The 18,770-nt window shown below is 55.2% G+C and overlaps 1 protein-coding gene and 1 long non-coding RNA gene across 2 annotated transcripts in view; one reads left to right on the top strand and one right to left on the bottom strand.

Annotated features, from left to right (window-relative positions):
- The window catches only part of MYH14 (myosin heavy chain 14), an 83,297-nt gene that overhangs the window by 52,611 nt on the left and 11,916 nt on the right, over window positions 1–18,770 (top strand). The window contains exons 26-39 of the mRNA XM_054697311.1: window positions 201–372; window positions 1,798–2,010; window positions 2,514–2,658; window positions 3,256–3,462; window positions 4,322–4,426; window positions 4,514–4,666; window positions 5,743–5,991; window positions 8,652–8,864; window positions 9,745–9,957; window positions 10,965–11,126; window positions 12,294–12,422; window positions 13,325–13,413; window positions 13,500–13,623; window positions 16,644–16,852. Coding sequence (XP_054553286.1) covers window positions 201–372; window positions 1,798–2,010; window positions 2,514–2,658; window positions 3,256–3,462; window positions 4,322–4,426; window positions 4,514–4,666; window positions 5,743–5,991; window positions 8,652–8,864; window positions 9,745–9,957; window positions 10,965–11,126; window positions 12,294–12,422; window positions 13,325–13,413; window positions 13,500–13,623; window positions 16,644–16,852 — 2,383 coding nt within the window. The remainder of the gene's footprint in view (window positions 1–200; window positions 373–1,797; window positions 2,011–2,513; window positions 2,659–3,255; window positions 3,463–4,321; window positions 4,427–4,513; window positions 4,667–5,742; window positions 5,992–8,651; window positions 8,865–9,744; window positions 9,958–10,964; window positions 11,127–12,293; window positions 12,423–13,324; window positions 13,414–13,499; window positions 13,624–16,643; window positions 16,853–18,770) is intronic.
- LOC129146101 (uncharacterized) lies at window positions 183–12,383 on the bottom strand. Its single transcript, XR_008552577.1, has 5 exons — window positions 12,274–12,383; window positions 10,346–10,577; window positions 9,732–9,995; window positions 6,366–6,475; window positions 183–205 (listed from the first exon to the last, which is right to left on the bottom strand). It is a non-coding gene; the product is annotated as an uncharacterized LOC129146101 (long non-coding RNA).

The raw sequence follows: 18,770 nt of genomic DNA on the forward strand, positions 1-18,770 counted from the left end.
AGACAGCAGGGGGTGGGGTGGCGGGGGTGTGACCCAGGGCCTGGGGGCAGCCGGTGGCCCTGAGGCGAGGAAGCCGGCCAGCAGTGGACGCGCGGAGCTCAGTCACTCACCCCTCGCGCGTCGTCGGCCGCGGGGCTCTGTGGGCGCCGCTGGGGGGTGTGGGTCCGGGACCCTCAGGCAGCCTCCACTCCCGCCTCCAGACCGCCTGAGGAAAGAGGAAAAGGGCCGCCAGGAGCTGGAGAAGATGAAGCGGCGTCTGGACGGCGAGAGCTCGGAGCTGCAGGAGCAGGTGGTGGAGCATCAGCAGCGGGCGGAGGACCTGCGGGCCCAGCTGGGCCGCAAGGAGGAGGAGCTGCAGGCAGCCCTGGCCAGGTGTGCGGGCGGGGCCAGGTGTGCGGGCGGGGCCAGGTGTGGAGGCGGGGCCAGGAGCGGGGCGGGGCCAGGCGCGGGGGCGGGGCATGGAGGGCACAGCTTGGGCGCAGGGCCTGAGGCTGGCAGAGGAAGGAGTCCAGCTCGAGCTGAGCCCCGACCAGCCTCGGGCGCCTCACTGGGCCTCAGTGCCCCGCTCTGTAAAATGGACGGAGGGGGTGTTCCAAGCCCATCTGGTTAAGGGAAACTGGGTCCTGCGTGTGTCGCGACTTGCACAGCTTGGTGCTTCCTGAGTGGGGGGCACCTCCCGCCCCTCCAAACACAAACAGCCCGAACGGTCTAAGCTGCCTGGTCGCCTCCGGCATCATAACGGTGACAAGGACAGTCATGCATAGTGACTGAGCACCTACTGTGTGCCCGATGTGGGATATTGCAAATGATTTCTACCCCATACCCCACAGCGAACTGGACAGGGTGCAGAGAGGTGAAAATGTGAACAAATGTGCACAATTCAGTCCGTGTAGGTGGAGTGTGTGGTGGGGGGTCAGTAAGAACACGCCCCTTGGGTCTAAGGGCTGGCATCCAATCCTGGGTGTGCCCCGTCACCTGACCCTTTCTAGCCTGTTTCTTCAGCCGGAGTGATTATACAGCCCCTCCTGGGCTCCGTGTGGGATCACATAGAATGTGCTCCGGACCCGCTTGCAGCCCTGGGCTCCCCAGCAGTGCTGGGGTGGGGGCGAGGGATCTGACACAGTTTTTCTTTTTCTTTGGACTGAGCTGGAATTCACTTAATAAAATCAATCACTTTTTAATGTGCACGATTCAGGGGCCCTTAGCCCATTCACACGGCACTAATCATCACTTCTGTCTAGTTCTGGAACACTTATCACCCAAAAGGAAGCAGGGTACCCCTGGACACCTCTCCCCCATTTCCCCTCCCTCCTGCTCCTCCCCGGCCCCTAGCAAGCAGCAGTCCACTTTCTGTCCACATAGGACTGGCCTTTTCTGGACTTTTCACCTATGAGCATCACACACATAGCCTTTTGTTCTCCCATTCTTGTTATTGACGCCATCACAGAAGCCCTGTGGGGGGCAGAGGGTCTCACAGACCCAGGGCCACAGCCCAGAGAGGCTGCCCCTGGCCAGGGCAGGTGACTGAGCTCAGGCTGCAAACCCCCGTGAAGATGCTCAGCCCCACTGCCCTGGATCAGCTTGGTCTGGCAGAGCTGCGTCCCGTGGGCTCTATGAGCTGGGCTCCAGCTTGGGCTCAGCCCTGACCCCACCGGCGGCGTGACCCACTCTGGGCCTGTGTCCTCATTTGGCAGTACATCTAGTCATGTGCTTAAGGGTGGTGGGAACTTCAGACCCCAGAAATCACCCCTGCCTGGGCCTCCTCCATATCAACCCAGGGTCCTTGTCCACCCCCAGGGCAGAGGAGGAAGGCGGGGCCAGGGCCCTACTGCTCAAATCCCTGCGGGAGACACAAGCAGGACTGGCCGAGGCCCAGGAGGACCTGGAGGCTGAGCGCATGGCCAGAGCCAAAGTGGAAAAGCAGCGCCGGGACCTGAGTGAGGAGCTGGAGGCTCTGCGGGGCGAGCTGGAGGATACGCTAGACTCCACCAATGCTCAGCAGGAGCTCCGGTGAGGCCCGGGCATGTGCAGGGTGGCGAGAGGGCGAGGAGGTGGACTTGGGGGTGAACCCTCAGTCTATGCAGAGGTTTTGTCGCTCCAGTTTAAGGAGCACCAGCTTTAGGCCAAGCTGCAGGCAGAGAAGAGTCAGACGCAGGCATTATCCTCAGGAACATCTTCCTGGTCTGGGAGAAGCAGAATCGGGAATCCAGGAAGCATGTTTTAATGGAGTAGCACTGGGCATTGTGGATGACAAGAGAAGGTCCCTAAACCACGTCTATCAGAAGCAGTCCAGGAAGACTTACATGAGAAAAGGCTTTTTAAATAGGGTTTTGAGGGATGTGTAGGAGTTCACTACATCATCACTGCCCAGATCCCCTGGGTAATCTAGAGTGAGCCTCTTCTTTGGGAAGCTGGTGTGATAGGAGGCACACCAGCTCTCAGAGGGCTCCCTCGAGGTCCCTGCCTTCCTCTATTCTCTAATTCTTTTCTCTTCCTGCCTCCCCCCATAAAAGGTCCAAGAGGGAACAAGAGGTAACAGAGTTGAAGAAGGCTCTGGAAGAGGAGACGCGTGTTCATGAGGTGGCTGTGCAGGAGCTGAGGCAGCGCCATGGCCAGGCCCTGGGAGAACTGACAGAGCAGCTGGAGCAGGCCCGCAGGGTGAGCTGGAGTAGGAGCCAGAGGCCTCAGAGATCATGGGGAGGGGAGAGCAGGATGCTAGGCTGGAGGAAACATCTGGCTGGTTCTACGCTGGCCCCTATCTCTGGGGTTCTGTGCTCCTGTATTTATGTCCTCCATCCATCTTCTCTCCAGCAAGCATTATTAAGTACCTACTATGTTCCAGGGAAGGTCCTGGGGACCCTGCTATGAACATTTGGCCAACATCTCCTTCCAGTCCCTTCCCTTGTATTTCTCATGGTTTAGTGGGAGAGTAAACAATATGACCACTTTTATAATGGGTATCAGGAGAGTAAGTGCTGCAAGGAAATAATGACCAGGGAAGGGGTATCAGGGTGCTGAGTGGGGGGGTTTCAGGAGAGAGGCAATGCCTCTGTGAGTAGATGATATCTGAGTAAAAAACTAAGGGACGTATGAGGGGTGAGCCATTTGGACACCAGAGAGATGGGTGTTCCAGGCAGAGAGAACAGTCAATGCAAAGGCCCTAAGGCAGCAATGTATCCAGCCTGGAATGGAGCAGTATGTGTGGGGGTGGGGGCAGGGAAGGGATCATAAATCTTTGCCTTCCCCGTCCCCCAGGGAAAAGGTGTGTGGGAAAAGACACGGCTGGCCCTGGAAGCTGAGGTCTCCGAGCTCCGGGCAGAGCTAAGCACCCTGCAGACTGCACGCCAGGAGGGTGAGCAGCGGAGGCGCCGCCTGGAGTTACAGTTGCAGGAGGTGCAGGGCCGGGCTGGTGATGGGGAACGGGCTCGAGTAGAGGCCACTGAGAAGCTGCAGCGAACCCAGGTGAGTGGGCAACAGGGCCCAGTTGGGTTCTGCTGTGTGACCTTGGGTGTGACGCCTGCCCTCTCTGGGTTTCTGTTTGATCCGCATCAATCCTCTGCCCCTTCTGACTTTTCTGACATATTCACGCACAGGTAGCTAGTATTTGGTGAGCAATTCCTACCAACCCAACAGCCTGTGTGTTGTACTCAATCCTCCCGACTCCTCTGAGGGAGACCAGCTGCATTGAGGCGTAACTCGGACTATGTAGTTCTCCCACTTACAATGTACAATCCAGTGGTTTTCTGTACATTCACAGACTTGTACAACCCTGACATAATCTATTTTTAGGACGTTTTCATCACCCCAAATAGAAATCCTATACTCTAGCTATCGTTCCGCCTCATGCCCCTTCTCCCTGGCAAAAAGCCAAAGATCTGTTACCTTCATCCCCCGTCCAGACCGTCCACGGGAGGGGAACCACATCATTGGCCCTTTCACGTCAGTTGTGCATGTAGCCTGATGCTGTCCCCGTGCGTCCGAGCAGGACTTGAGCCCTTGTCACTGGTTTGTGGTCCAGATAGGCCACATTCAGCTTCCCTTGGTTGATGGACATGTGGGTTGTTTCCACTTGCCGTGAAAGAGGCAGTGGCGACCATTTCTGGACACCCTTCTGCCTAAATGTCTGTGTTCCGTGCTCTCGGGCACACACACAGGAGTGGAATTGCTGGGGGACATGGCGACTGCACATTGGCCCATTTGAGGCACAGCCAGGCCGCACAAGTTGACATTCCCACCATCCACGTGTGGTGGAGATTTGAGGTGCAGGAGCAGAGGGGTTGCTGGGTGGAAGCATCTAGTGGAAGGAGCCCCTTCCCCACAGGCGGAGCTGGACAACGTGTCAGGGGCGCTGAGCGAGGCCGAGTCCAGAGCCATCAGGCTGAGCAAGGAGCTGAGCAGTGCAGAGGCCCAGCTACACGACTCCCAGGTGACCTAGCGCACCCCTGGACCTCCAGCCCCCTACATCTCCCCACCCTCTGACCACACCTGACGTCCATTCTCCCTCCCTGCACAGGAGCTGCTGCAAGAGGAGACCAGGGCGAAGTTGGCTTTGGGGACCCGGGCACGAAACCTGGAGGCTGAGGCCGCGGGGCTTCGCGAGCAGCTGGAGGAGGAGGCCGCCGCGCGTGAGCGGGCTGGCCGCGAGCTGCTGACGGCTCAGGCTCAGGTGAGCAACCCTGGAGTGAGACCTCAGGGGGTGCCCCGTGCTCCTGGCTCTTCAGGTAGGGCAGCCCCCCACCCATCCAGTCATAGGGCAGACCCCTGGGTACCCCTCCTGCCCGGGCCCTCTGTCTCGCCCCCCGACTCTTGATCCGCATGCCCCAGCCCTGTTCAGGCTTCATCCCCTTCCAGCCTCCCAGCCTTCAGCCTCTCTTCCAGCTCATCCTCCACAAGGTCTTTCTCCGTCCAGAGCTGACTCTGCCCCTCCCTGGCCTCCCCAGCTTCCCCCAGATGAAAGCCCAAGCTCCCAGCTGGGCGTAGAGGCCCTGCAATCTGCTTCTTCCTTTGTGTTAACTACACCGGTCACTCAGCTCTCCTGCCCCCTTCACATAAGAAAATCCTTCTCCTTCTTCAGGACTTGGCATCAGCCGCCCTGCTTGGGGAAGTTCCTGCACGCCCACCTCTGAGCTTCTGTTACTCTTTTCCTTCCTCGTCCCACTAGTCACCCTGGGTTGGAAGTATCTCACCATGGGACTCCCCACCATGGGAGCAAGCAAGCTCCCCATCAGAGAGCTAGATCTGGGCCTCCAGCAAGGCCCAGCAAAGACCCTGACATATGGGAGGCCTTGACCAATGCCTATTGAGTGAACGAGTGATGAATGCATCTTGCAAATATCCTCTTTCAACTGGCAAACTCCTGTGCCTACATCAAGATCCATCTCAAATACTCCTCCTCCAGGAAGTCCCTCCTGAGTGTACTAAGCAGTTTCTAAGCCCCTCCTGTAGATTCCCACAACTCCCACCCTTCCTCTGTCTTAGTCTCCATCACCTGGGCTGTGATATCCGTTCTTCCCCTTCAGAAGGGGGTACAGATTCATCTCTTTGTCCGGGCAGGAATCATTTTGATCTCCTGGGACTCAGAAAACTCATAGCCTCAGGCCTACTCTAAGACACAAAGGCATGGTGGAGGGAGCCCTTCCATGCACTCTTTGGGCCTCAGTCTCCCTCTCTGGGCAAGGTGCATCACCGACCCACACCTTGGCCACAGGTGTGCCCACCACCCACCCTCTCTCCTCTGTCCAGCTCTCAGAGTGGCGCCGACGCCAGGAAGATGAGGCTGGGGCCCTGGAGGCCAGCGAGGAGGCTCGGCGCCGAGCAGCCCGCGAGGCCGAGGCCCTGACCCAGCGCCTGGTGGAGAAGACTGAGGTGGTGGAGCGGCTGGAGCAGGGCCGCCGACGGCTGCAGCAAGAGCTGGATGACGCCACCATGGACCTGGAGCAGCAGCGGCAGCTCGTGAGCACGCTGGAGAAGAAGCAGCGCAAGTTCGACCAGGTGGGGTGCTTGGGGGTGCCCAGCTGCGCGGAATCAGTCACGCGGGAGGTCACCGCTCAGATATGAACTTGGGGGAGTCCTGGGGCGAAATGTTTCTTGCCTCTAAGCCTCTGTGACATAGGACATGCATCCACTCTGGCTTATGTCTCTTGTCCCCAAATTATTATCTACAGCACCCCCTTTGACTCCCAAAAGTGATCCAGGGGTCAAAGGGTGCTTACCAGGAGTGAATGAAAAATCACTACTTGCTTCTCCTCCTGACTCACTGCGCCTCAGGCAAGCTGCCTTTTCCATTTCAGGCTCGGTTTACCCACCCAGGAAACAGGAATAATATTAAGCAACAAGCAATCTGAGGATAAATAAAAACTACTTACCCCAGAGCACTAAGATCAGGCAACCCTGAGGTTCGAGTCCCAGCTCGGCTCCTCTCTGGCTGTGTGGCACCGGCAGATGGATCAGCCCCTCTGAGCCTTGTTCTCTTCATCTAGAAAGTGGGGAAGCAGTTATTTCACAATCTTTTTTTTTTTTTTTAAATTTCACATTCATTTTTCAAAGCTACTTTCACTGGATACAGAATTCAAAGTTAACAGTGTCATTTCCCAGCACTCTGAAGAGATCTTTCGTGATCTCTTGCTGCCATAGCTTTAGAGGAAAAGTCAGTAGTCTGCAAATGTTCCATTTTATGATGTGATGTGGTTTTCTAGCTATTTTTCTCTCTTTTGTCTTTGATTATTAGCTGTTTGGCTATGACCTAGCCAGCTGTGGGTTCTGGATAGCACTTGCTTTTGTTTGCTAAGATTCCTGCAGTTCTGGGTTGATGAGGATCAAGTGTGGAAAATGTCAGCCATATTTCTTCAAGTATTTTTCTGCCCCATTTTCTCTTTCCCCTTAACAGACTCCAAATATGTATTTGTTTGCTTAATCCTGTCCCATGGATCACCAAGGCACTATTAATTTTTTTGTTTCTTCTAGAATTTTATGTAAATTTGTTTCAGTTACTTCTTCATTTAGAATAATTCTTTTGAGATTCAGCCATGATTTTGCACGTCTGACTAATCCATTCCCCTTTTCACTGCTGAGTATTACTCCTATATTGATAAATCACATTCACCTGTTCATGAGCTTTTCTAAATATTTCATGGTTTTGATCCATTTTTAATTATGTTGTTTTTATTCCAGTTTTGGATTGCTGGTACAGTTGACCTTTGAACAGAGGATCAGGGCAGTCTAACATCAGCATATAACTTTTTTTTTTTTTTAAAGAAGGCCCATTTATTTTATTTTATTTTATTTTTTAAACATTCATTTATTTATACAAGCACTGGGTACAGTCAGAAGCGTGGGAGGGTGAGAGAACCCACCAGAGCCAGAGCGGGGAGCAGAGCAGGCAGAAGGACCGGGGTACACTGCTGAGGGGAGCAGCAGGCAGCAGGAGAGGTCTGCGCGCCATGCGGGACCTTCCTCCGGTGGCCGGGGAGCAGCCTGGGTTAGAACCGGCGCTGCAGAGGCTGCGGGCAGCTTCGCAACCCAGCGCTCAACCGCTGAGCCACCTGGGAGGCCCAGCATATAACTTTTGACACCCCCAAAACTTAAACACAGTCATCCTTTGGTTTCAGAACCCACACACAGCCCCCATATCAAAATTCACGGATGCTCCAATCCCTTACTACCAACCATCTGTGTCCCCAGGTTCCACATTCATGAAGTCAACCAACCTTAGACATCAGAAAGACAAAAATTCACACATAAGTGAACCCAAATGTTCACACCAAGTATATAAAGGTATACATTAGATTTTTGTATTCTGATCTTATATTCTACAGTCTAGTTAAACTCACTTATTGGTGCCAGGAGATGTTTTGTAGATTCCCACTATCATCATGTGATAAAAGACAATTTGACTTCTTCCTTTCCTTTCTTTTTACCGTTTCTCTGGGACTGCAAATACAGCGATGTCAGCCTGCTTGACGTTCTCACAGGTTGTTAAAGGTCAATATTTCTAGTCTTTTCTTTCTTTGTTCTGTTCAGATCATTCCCTCTTGACCTATTTTCAGGATTCCTGCTTTTTCTAATGTGTCTGCTCTGCTATCAATGTCATCCAGTGACCTTTTGATTTCAGATGATGTATTTTTGAGTTTCAGCATTTCTATTTGGTTCAGCTTTAGAGTTTCAAATTCCTTGTGAATAACTTTGTCTCTTCACCTGTTGTATCCACTGTGTCCTGCAAGTGTCATACCTCAAGCCTCTAAGTGAGACTCCAACGTCTCAGTCATCTGTGGGTCTACTTTACAGACTGATCTTTTTCTTGACTATGACTCTGGGTTTCTTCCATTTTCCTTGTAAGTGTTATTGCTTGTCGGTAACTGTGTCTTTTAAAAAAATGTCAACGTATATTTTAAATACCTTTTTCCCAACCATTACCCCACAAAGAAGAAACAACCTTTCCTTTGTTGTATCTCTCAAATGAGGGACTGATTGGTTTGGTAGACTGAAGAGTTGAACGGTTTGGGCAAATGGTTGCAACTTCAATTCCTCTACACTCCTCTTGCATCCCTACCTCTGTCTCTCTCTGTCTCCCTGGCTGCTCCTTTTTCCCCACCCCCTTGTACACACCCCTTAGCTAATCTATTTCCCCCCACCCCGTCTCCCTCCACCCGCAGCTCCTGGCAGAGGAGAAGGCCGCTGTGCTGCGGGCCGTGGAGGAACGTGAGCGGGCCGAGGCGGAGGGCCGGGAGCGCGAGGCTCGGACCCTGTCACTGACTCGGGCCCTGGAGGAGGAGAAGGAGGCGCGCGAGGAGCTGGAGCGACAGAACCGGGCCCTGCGGGCTGAGCTGGAGGAACTGCTAAGCAGCAAGGATGATGTGGGCAAGAGTGTGAGTTGGGCTCCCAGCCCCTCAAGCCCCTCATGGGCAGCGGCATGGGTGCGTGGTGTCGGGAGACATGCACACATGTGCACACACAGCTTGAAGGGAACTGGCTACCAGAACAGCAAGTTCACGCACAGGCACAGGACAGGGCAGTTCTCCCCAAATGTGGCAGGAGACTCCTCCAGCCAGCACGCATGTGCACACACGCAGGCACACAACGTAAGCAGAGGCAGTCAGAAAAATGCACATTCATGGATTCATACAGACGCTTCCATTGAACACATATGCTCATGGAACATAAGTGTTCGCATGCACACACGACTGTGAGAAGGCACTTTCATCTTCACACGTGTTTGTGTGTGTGCACAGAGCATCAGGACCTCCTCGCACGCACCTGGAGTGAACACAGAGGGAGTTTAGCACAGCACACAGCCTGAGAAACACTTCCCAACAGAGATAGACACACAGACATGCCACATGCATATCAAAACCACAAGCATGCACACGTCACACACACCACAGACTCCACATGGACACACACACACACACACACACACACACTTGCCACTCCACCTCGTCACCCCTGCCCTTGAACTACAAGAGGCCCCCTGCCAGGCCACCGTCTTCCCTGGCTCACACATCTCTACAGGGCCTGCGAGGGGTCCCTCAGGCCTGTTCTGGGGTCCTGCTCACCCAGTCAGTGCCCCAGCCTTCTGCACACTCCACTGCACCCCACTTCCTTATTCACCCAATACATACATCTTGGGAGCACCGGCTGGGACAGGCCCGCCCTGGCTGAGTCTCAGAGTATCCACGTGCCTGTGAGTCCTTGGGCCAATGCCCACCCTCCTGCCTCGGCAACCAGGCACTCACTTTTCTCCCACAGGTGCACGAGCTGGAACGAGCCCGCCGGGTGGCCGAACAGACAGCCAGTGACCTGCGGACGCAGGTGACGGAGCTGGAGGATGAGCTCACGGCCGCTGAGGATGCCAAGCTGCGCCTGGAGGTGACGGTGCAGGCCCTCAAGGCCCAGCATGAGCGCGACCTGCAGGGCCATGACGAAGCTGGGGAGGAGAGGCGGCGGCAGCTGGCCAAGCAGGTAGGGCAGGCCTGGGGGTGCCATGGGGGCGCATCCAGCTGGGTGGGACACATACAGCACACATACAGCGAGGCTGCCAGTCTCACCCACCCGCCGGCTGCCCGGCATTTCTACCAGGGTCTCTCCTGCCAGCCAACCACCTCCTCCCACAAAGCCCTCCTGCTCCCCAACTCACCAGCCACAGACCCTGAACCCACAGTGCTGACTCGACACCAACCACCACACCCAAACCATTCGCCCACCCATCTGCCCCAGCCTCCCAGACACGGCGTCTCTACCACCTGATGGACTCCTTTCTCCCACCCAGCCCCCCTTCCAAGCAACCTGCCCTCCCTACCCAGCCACTCCCCCATTGACCCAAGCCCCACCCTCCAACCCCCCAACCTACCTGCAGCTCACTGACTGCCTCTGCACCCCCTCATCCGCAGCCTTGCTCCCTCTTTTACTCATTCACCCCCTCGTGCACCTTCACTCTGGACTCCCTCTATGGAGGTGCTCCCCAAGGTCTGCAGCTGGCAGGGCCTCACTGGGGATTGGCTCAGGCAGGGTCTGACTCAGTGTCAGCGTCCCCTCTGGATCCTGTCGGCAACAGACCAGACAGGGAAGCTGGCCGGAGGGACCTGCAAGAGACATGAGGTTACCCAAGGGTGGGGGTCGGTCCTCCGGCTGTTTTTAGTTTTATCTCCCCTATCCCTGTTGATCCGCTCATAAGTGTGTGTCAAGACTTTGTCCCTGGCACTGGGGAGCCACAGGAGGCCCTTGAGCAGGAGAGGAGCAGGGTCAGCCCTGAGTGGAGAGAGAGAGCAGCAGGGAAGGGGACTGGGCTGGAAGGAGACCGGAGAGAGGAGGCGGGGCAGGGGCCGGGGGTGGCAGGGAGATGAGGACCGAGCTGTGAGCATCGGAGGAGGACTAGCGTGGAGCGAGGCAAGGGGCTGGAGAGCAGGGCGGTGCGCAGCTGTGTCTTGGGGGTCCCCTGAGCCCACCCTCCTGTCTTCCCCACCGCCCAGCTGAGGGATGCAGAGGTGGAGCGGGACGAGGAGCGCAAGCAGCGCGCCCTGGCGGTGGCCGCGCGCAAGAAGCTGGAGGCGGAGCTGGAGGAGCTGAAGATCCAGGTGGAGACGGCAGGGCAGGGCAAGGAGGAGGCGGCCAAGCACGTGCGCAAGCTGCAGGTGAGACGCGGGGCCTACAGCCTCGGGACCTACACACACCTTTAAAGCCCTAGAGCTCACTTGTTTCTTGTATCTTTAAATTTTTTTCTTTAAAATGCTTTTTTAAAGTTCAGTTCCTTCATTTATCTTTTGAAATGGAAACACAATAGTGGGCCCGCCCCCCACTATTAAAGTTGTTAAACATTATTTTTTTTTTGTATAATAATGAAGTTTCAGGTTAGGTGCATCAGTTGTAACAAATACCCCGCTGCGATCGGGGTGTTGATCATTGATGGGGGGCGTACAGTAAATCTCTGTATCCTCTGCCCACTATTTCTGTGAACCTAAAACTATTAAAATAAATGAAGGCTATCAAAAAATAATAAAAGTATAGGCCGGCACTGTCCACTAGGGCGACTACCAGCATACTGGATTTGGAAACTGGGTCAAAAAAAGGAAAAGTAAATATCTCATTAATCATTTTAATATTGATTCCAGGCGGGAGTAAGTCATAGCATTTAGGATCCATTAGGCTAAGTGAAATCTATGTTCAAACTAATCCCACCTTTTCCCCTTTCCGCGTGGCTCCTAGAAAATGTCAAGCCACACACTGTTTGGGGGCACGGGTGGGCAAAGAGGCGCCCCGAAAAGTAAAAACTGTCAGTCTTCATAGAGAGAAAATCCTACACTAAAAAGCTCAAGAAAATAATGCTAATAAAATGATAATAAGGAGTAAGAGTGATGCGCGTGTTCTCACAGCCAAGCTTGCTGTAGCCTCATGTTTTTAACTGCAACCCCGCCCCCCCACTCCCCCGTAAAGACACGAGTGGGGGGTTAATGGTGGGGATTTCGGGGTTTTCCCGTGTCTCAGCACCTGGAGAGCACACTGCCATCCCCCAGAGGCCAGCGGGGCCAAGTGGCTGGATAAATAAAGTTCCCACGAGGCCACTGGCCACCTGGACATGCCGCTGGTCCTGGCTGTGCCTCAGTTTCTCCACGTGAGCTGCAGGGGAAAGGGCCCTCCCGACCCGGCCGGCAGCCTGCAGGTGCCCTCAGTGCCATCACCGCGCGGCGCGGACATGACGCCCGCTTGGGCTCCTGTCATCTCCGGGGGTTGGGAGGAGGCGCGGAGGCCGGCGGCTGGGGCAGGAGGGGCGGCAGGGCCTACCTGGATGCTCCGCTCCGCAGGCCCAGCTGAAGGAGGTGTGGCGGGAGGTGGAGGAGGTGCGCACCTCGGGGGAGGAGTCCAAATCCCAGAACAAAGAAAGCGAGAAGCGCCTCAAGTGGCTGGAGGCGGAGCTGCTGCGGCTGCAGGAAGTGAGTCCAGAGGCCGGGAGGGGAGGCGGGTGGGCGTGGCCAGAGTGGGCGGGGCCCCGGGGAAGGGGGACGGGTGGGCGGGGCCCTGGGGAATGGAGGACAGGGTGGGTGGGGCCTCGGAGGGGTGGGAGATGGGTGGGCGGGGCCCTGGGGAATGGGAGACTGGGGTGGGCGGGGCCATGAGGAAGGGCGGCGGGTGGGCGGGGTCTTGGGAATGGAAGGGTGGGTGGGCGGGGCCTGGAGGTGGAAGGCTGGGTGGGCGGGGCCCTGGGGAATGGGAGACGGTGGGCGGGGCCATGAGGAAAGGCGACTGGTGGGCGGGGCCTGGAGGTGGGAGACGGGTGGGCGGGGCCCTGGGGATGGGTGATGAAGGTGGGCGGGGCGAACCCTCGAGGCCTGGGGCGCTTTGGGGACCTGCGGGAGGATTCTAAGCGGGGGAGGCTGGGGGTCAGCTTTGGGGCCCTGAGCATGGGCTGGAGGGCGAGCCTGGAGGCGGGGAGGCTGGGGAGAAAGGATGAGGCCTGAGCCTGCGCCGGACTGGGGGGACTCAGGAGAGCGCAAGGCGGAGTCAAGGGGCAGGAGGGTAGGGGTGTGGGTGGGGAGGGCCGGAGGGGCGGGAGACACCTGGGGGTGTGGCGAGTGACTGGGGGACCCGGAGCAGGGCCAGATTCGGAGACACCGAGCTCAGTGAGAAGGCGGTGAGGGCGAGGGGCCTGGGCCGCAGGGGCGGCTGCAAGGCGGACGCAGCTCCGGGCTCAGGAGACGGATGCGGGGCTGTCCGCCCAGGGTGACCCAGGGACAGCCAGCCCGGCGCAGTGGCAGGGCCAAGCCTCCAGGTGTGAGCGGCAGGGAGCCGGCCCAGGCCCTGGCCCTCACCCCGCGCGTCGTGTCTGTCCTCGCAGGAGCTGGAGGCTGCGGACCGCGCCCGCCGGCAGGCCCTGCAGGAGCGGGACGAGATGGCCGACGAGCTGGCCAGCGGCAACCTGAGCCGGTGAGGGGCCCCGCCCTGTGCTTAGCACCCTTGGCCCCAGCCGCCTCACCTCCCGCTCCCCCTCACCTCCCGCTCGGTCTCCCCAGGACGGCCCTTCTGGAGGAGAAGCGGCAGCTGGAGGGGCGCCTGGGACAGATGGAGGAGGAGCTGGAGGAGGAGCAGAGCAACACGGAGCTGCTTACCGACCGCCACAACAAGCTGATCCTGCAGGTGAGGGCGGCCCGATGCCAGAGGGAGCTGGGTGGGTGTCAAGAGCACTTGACATGGAGACGCTCAATGGAGCAATTTTTTCAACTTGTTTCTATTGGGTCCTTTTTGTTTTAGATCTTTGCATACAAGAGCTGGGGTGCCGGCCAGAGGTGTGGGTGGGTGGGTGTGTGTGAGAGAGAGAGGATTCACCAGAGACAATGGGAAGCTGCCAGATCTACTGAAATCCACTGCTGAGGGGAGCACCGGGAGACAGGAGAGGCCTGCTGTGCCCTGTGGGTAGCTCCCTGGCCGGGGATCAATCTCGTGCTGCAGTGGCTGCAGATAGCTTCACAGCGCTGTGCTTACCCCCTGTGCCACCAGGGAGGCCTTCTATTGGGTTCTTCTTAAGATTCATTCTCCTTTTCATTTTATTCTCTATTCGAAAAGTAAGAATTCTTGTTCCATGGGTGACTGGGTCTTTAAAGTTACTTGAGCCACTTGAAAGATAGGGGGAGAAAAATGAATCAGCAGTGATCGTGATTCTTTTTTTTTTTTAAAGATTTATTTATTTATACGAGCACTGGGGTACAGGCCAGAGGTGCGGAAGGGTGAGAGGATTCACCAGAGTCAGAGCCGGGAACAGAACAGGCAGAAGGACCGAATTACACTGCTCAGGGGAGCAGCAGGCGGCAGGAGAGGTCTGCTGTGCCATGTGGGAATCTCCCTGGCCGGCCGGGAATTGAACCAGTGCTGCCAAGGCCGCAGATAGTTTCCTAGCACTGAGCTCAACCAGCTGCGCCACCAGGGAGGCCCTGATCAAGATTCTTTTAAAGAAGAGAGGCCTTGCTAATACGGACATCTCATAGCAAGACAGGAAAAGTGAGAGAGATGACAAATAATAGCAATTTATTTACACATAGAAGTGATAAGCTCACTTTTGCCAAGCACCTGGCTCTTCCTATTTTAAACTGCCTACTTCGACTGAGGGCACTTGGTTTACAATACCGCTGGTGTTTTAGGGGACAAACGGAGCCATGTAAGCTTCAGCCAGGACAATCACTGCAGTTGCTTCAAATCCATCCAATCTGTGTGAGTGCACAAGCTCACCATGATCTTTTTAAACCGGTGGCACAGCGATTGAGCGCTGGGCTGCAAAGCTGCCCGCAGCCTCTGCAGCGCTGGTTCGATCCCCGGCCGCCGGGCGAGGGTCCCACATGGCGCGCAGACCTCTCCTGTTGTGTCTGTTGCTCCCCTCAGCAGTGTCCTCCGTCAGTCTGCCTGTTCTGTTCCCTGCTCTGGCTCTGGTGAATTCTCTCACCCTCCCGCGCTTCTGACTGTACCCAGTGCTTGTATAAATAAATAAATCTTTAAAAAGAAAAAAATATGAGACAGGCACTGTATTAGTTTCCGAGTATGGCCAAGACAAATGACTTCACACCGGGTGGCTTAAACAACGGTGTCGGTTTTTCTCTTTTCTGGAAGGCGGTTGTCCAGAATCAAGGAAGGTGCAGAGTTGGTTCGTTTTGAGGGAGACCAGCCCCCAGCTTCTCCCCATTTCTGGGGGTGCCGTCCTTGACCTTGCCTGGTGTGCACATGTTGTCAGATCAAGGCTGTCTTCGTGGCTTCTCCCCGCTATGTCCTCTCTGTGTGCCTGTTGCCAGCTGCAGGAGCCCTGGGCCACCCCGATCCCCCGTGACCCCTTTCTCACCGAGCTCACTAGCCACAAATGCCCGCTTTCCCAGGCATCATGTTCTGAGCTTCCAGACGTGAGTTTTTGGAGGGACACTATTCCACCAGGCCTGCCCCCTTCATAAGATGATAGGGAACCCTGAAAATCTGTAAGTAAAGGACAAAAAGGATGGGCCTGGCCCATCTGCCAGTCGGAGGGAAACAGAACCCAGAGCAACCTGCTGCATAGCCCACGAGTTCCCTAAGAGGAGAAAGTCAGGTCAGACAACGCCTATGTTGCCAGAAAATAAACACAAGGGCGGAGGCGGGGAGCTATGGGTTAAAAGAGACTTAAGAGACGTGCACACGCGCGCACACACACACACACACACACACACTTTTAACACTTGGGATTCGACAATAGGCCCTTGAGATGCAGTCTTGAGTAATAAAACTCCAAGCAGGAGCAACGAATTCACTACCCTGAATGTCAGGGTGATGTGCCATTTGGGTGGTGGGCAGAAGAGACTGTGGGTAGGGTTATTAGGTGGGTGCTCGAAGGAACTTCTGCCGGCTCAAAGCCGTTTCTTGACCTAGATGGGGGTGATGGTGGAGTCGACCTTTTCTTCAGCCAGACATTGGATCAGCTTTTGACTTTCTGTGTCACCGTTTTATTTTAACCCCCCCTCCAAAAATATTTAAGAGCATATGCTAGTCACCACACCATCGAGGTGTTCCTGTGAGGACGAAATGAAGCACAGTATGAATCAGACCGAACTGAGTCATTTCCGTGTCCCCGACACAGGGCCAAGTCCAGAGCAGGAGGCGAATAGATAAACAGGGGCTATTATTAGCGCTGTGTTTACACATGCTCCCGTAGTAGCTACTGTTTATTAAGCCAACCTTTCTCCAAATCTACCTGCATGTCACTCAGATCGGAACCACTGGAGAGGCTGGCTAAGGATGCAGATTCCTAGGCCCCGCTCTAGAAATGCTGACTCTGAACCTCGGGAGCGTGAGGCCCCACCGTCCAAATTTTTTCATAAGCTCCCAGGTGATCCTGGTGCAGATGAGCGTGTGATAACCCTCGGAATAGACTCATTCACAGGCAGAGGTGGCATTTATAGCCGAGTCTGTGACCGTCTTGCGGACGTACGAAAATAGCAAAAACCTGTCCAAAAGGTTAAAACCCTGAGCTGCCATTGCTGTCGGCTGATGAGCCCCATAGAAAAAATCCAAGGGGACCTCTGTTGAAAATTCACTGTAGATCATGCTTTGTGGGATGCATTTTGTAATCATCAACTCACCTCATCGCGAGAGGTACGTGGCTCTACCTGGCGCCTCCACCATGACACCTTCCCCACTTGCTGCAGGTGGAAACACTGACCACAGAGCTGTCAGCAGAGCGCAGCTTCTCGGCTAAGGCGGAGAGCGGGCGGCAGCAGCTGGAGCGGCAGATCCAGGAGCTCCAGGGGCGGCTGGGTGAGGAGGATGCAGGGTCCCGGGCCCGGCAGAAGATGACCATCGCTGGCCTTGAGTCTAAGCTGGCCCAGGCTGAGGAGCAGCTGGAGCATGAGACCAGGTAGGTAGAAAAGGAAAGCAGGGTAGGGGGGCACCCCCACCTTGGTCAGTGAGATGAAGGGGATCTGAGTTCAACATCAAGCTGAGGACCATCCAAAAGACCCCGTGGTATTAATGCTTGAGGATTTCTTGTCCCATTTAAGATGCTTTGGGCAGCAAGTAGGTTCTGCTGATCCAAGCTTGAAGGCCCCACCCAGACATCTTCGCTCAGCAGTGGGCCGCCAGATGGCTCTGTTGGTGTTGTCTGGCTCTCACTTTGAAGGCCTGAGCTAAGACAACCGGGCTAACTGGTCTGCTTCAGGCTGGCCCAGGATCATTGAATCAAGGCTCCAAAAGTGAGGAAAGGTGTTGAATGCGTCTTGGAAGTGGTCCATTGTCACTTCTGCTACATTCTGTTAACTAGAGCAAGTAGGGCCTCCCGGGTGGCGCAGCGGTTGAGCGCTGGGTTGTGAGCCTGCCTGCAGCCTCTGCAGCACCGGTTCGATCCCTGGCCCCTGGGCGAGGGTCCCACATGGCGCGCAGACCTCTCCTGCCGCCCACTGCTCCCCTCAGCAGTGTACTTCGGTCCTTCTGCCTGCTCTGCTCCAACTCTGGCTCTGGTGAATTCTCTCACCCTTCCACGCTTCTGGCTCTACCCAGTCTTGTATAAATAAATAAATAAATAAATAAATAAATAAATAGATGGATCTTAAAAAAAAAAAAAAAAAGTAGAGCAAGTAGAAGCTCTGATTTAAGGGAATGGATAGTTTTTACGTCTTGATGGGAGCAGCTGCAATGTCACATTGCCAAGGTTCCAGATACAGAAGGGGTGAGAATCAAGGCATCGCTCTGTCACAAGAAATTTTTCTTATGTGAGAAACCCAGAGCTGGGCAGCTGAATGATGGCAGGAGTCTGGGTCAACCTAGGCGTTGTTCCATTGCGCTTGCCTAGTGGTCACACAAATCACTGCACTTTTGCCCAAAATCACACCCTATATCCCTATTCATCAGCAGGAAGCAGCAGCACTGTAGGGCTGAAACTGTTTCCATCTCCAGTGTCTTAAACAACCAGGGACACTCTGCCCAACAGTCCCAGTTAAGAACCACTGTGCTTGTAAAAATATATACTACCAAGCTTAACAACAGATTTTCCTTCTGCTCGATACTATTTTGTCACAATAATAACAGTTCCCATGTATTGGAGACTTCCTATATGTCGGATGTCGACTGCTTGTACACATTTGATATCACATCATCCTTCGGAGAGGACCATTGTCACCCCTATTTTATATGTAGGAAAACGAAGGCAAAGATGGGCTTTAAACCCAGGATGCCTGACTCTTTACCAGTGTCTATACCGTCATCTGGTGAAGTGTTGTCTTGTATCCAAAGTTGTATAAAGTTCCCTTTGCCTCCAGTTCTTAGCAAGCATATATGAAGAGTGTACTGCTTGCCCTCCCCTAGCCCCATGGAAGTCATGGACTAGTGAGAGCCCCTGCCTGATCTGAGCTACTGCTAGTGTCTGATACTGTCAGGAGACAGAAGATGGCTCCAGCATCTGATCTGGTGCATCATGGGGAATCCAAAGGGAGAACTGGGCCTGGGAGGAGAGACTGGGTCCAGGGCCACACAGGGTCTTCTGGACGAAGGTGGAGCCAGGCTGGGCTCAAGAGACAGGTGTGGCAGATCCCAGCCTGGTCATGGAAACCTGGGGCACAGATGAGCTTGCGCAAGGAAGGGTGAGTGAGAAGGAGAGAGAGCAACAAAGATGATTGAGGATGGCGCTCTGGGCTTTCAGGGAGTTCCAAACACCTCTACACCACTAGAGAAGGAAGATGAGAAAGAAAGGACAGAGAGAAAAGGAAAATTCCAGGCCAGGAGGGGACGATAAGGCCTGAGTTGGAGGTTAAGGGCTATGAGGACACAGAGGAGGGCAGGAA

Source organism: Talpa occidentalis, unplaced genomic scaffold, assembly GCF_014898055.3.
Source record: "Talpa occidentalis isolate TD23 unplaced genomic scaffold, MPIMG_talOcc4v2.1 talOcc4.17, whole genome shotgun sequence".
Classification (NCBI taxonomy): Eukaryota; Metazoa; Chordata; class Mammalia; order Eulipotyphla; family Talpidae; genus Talpa; species Talpa occidentalis.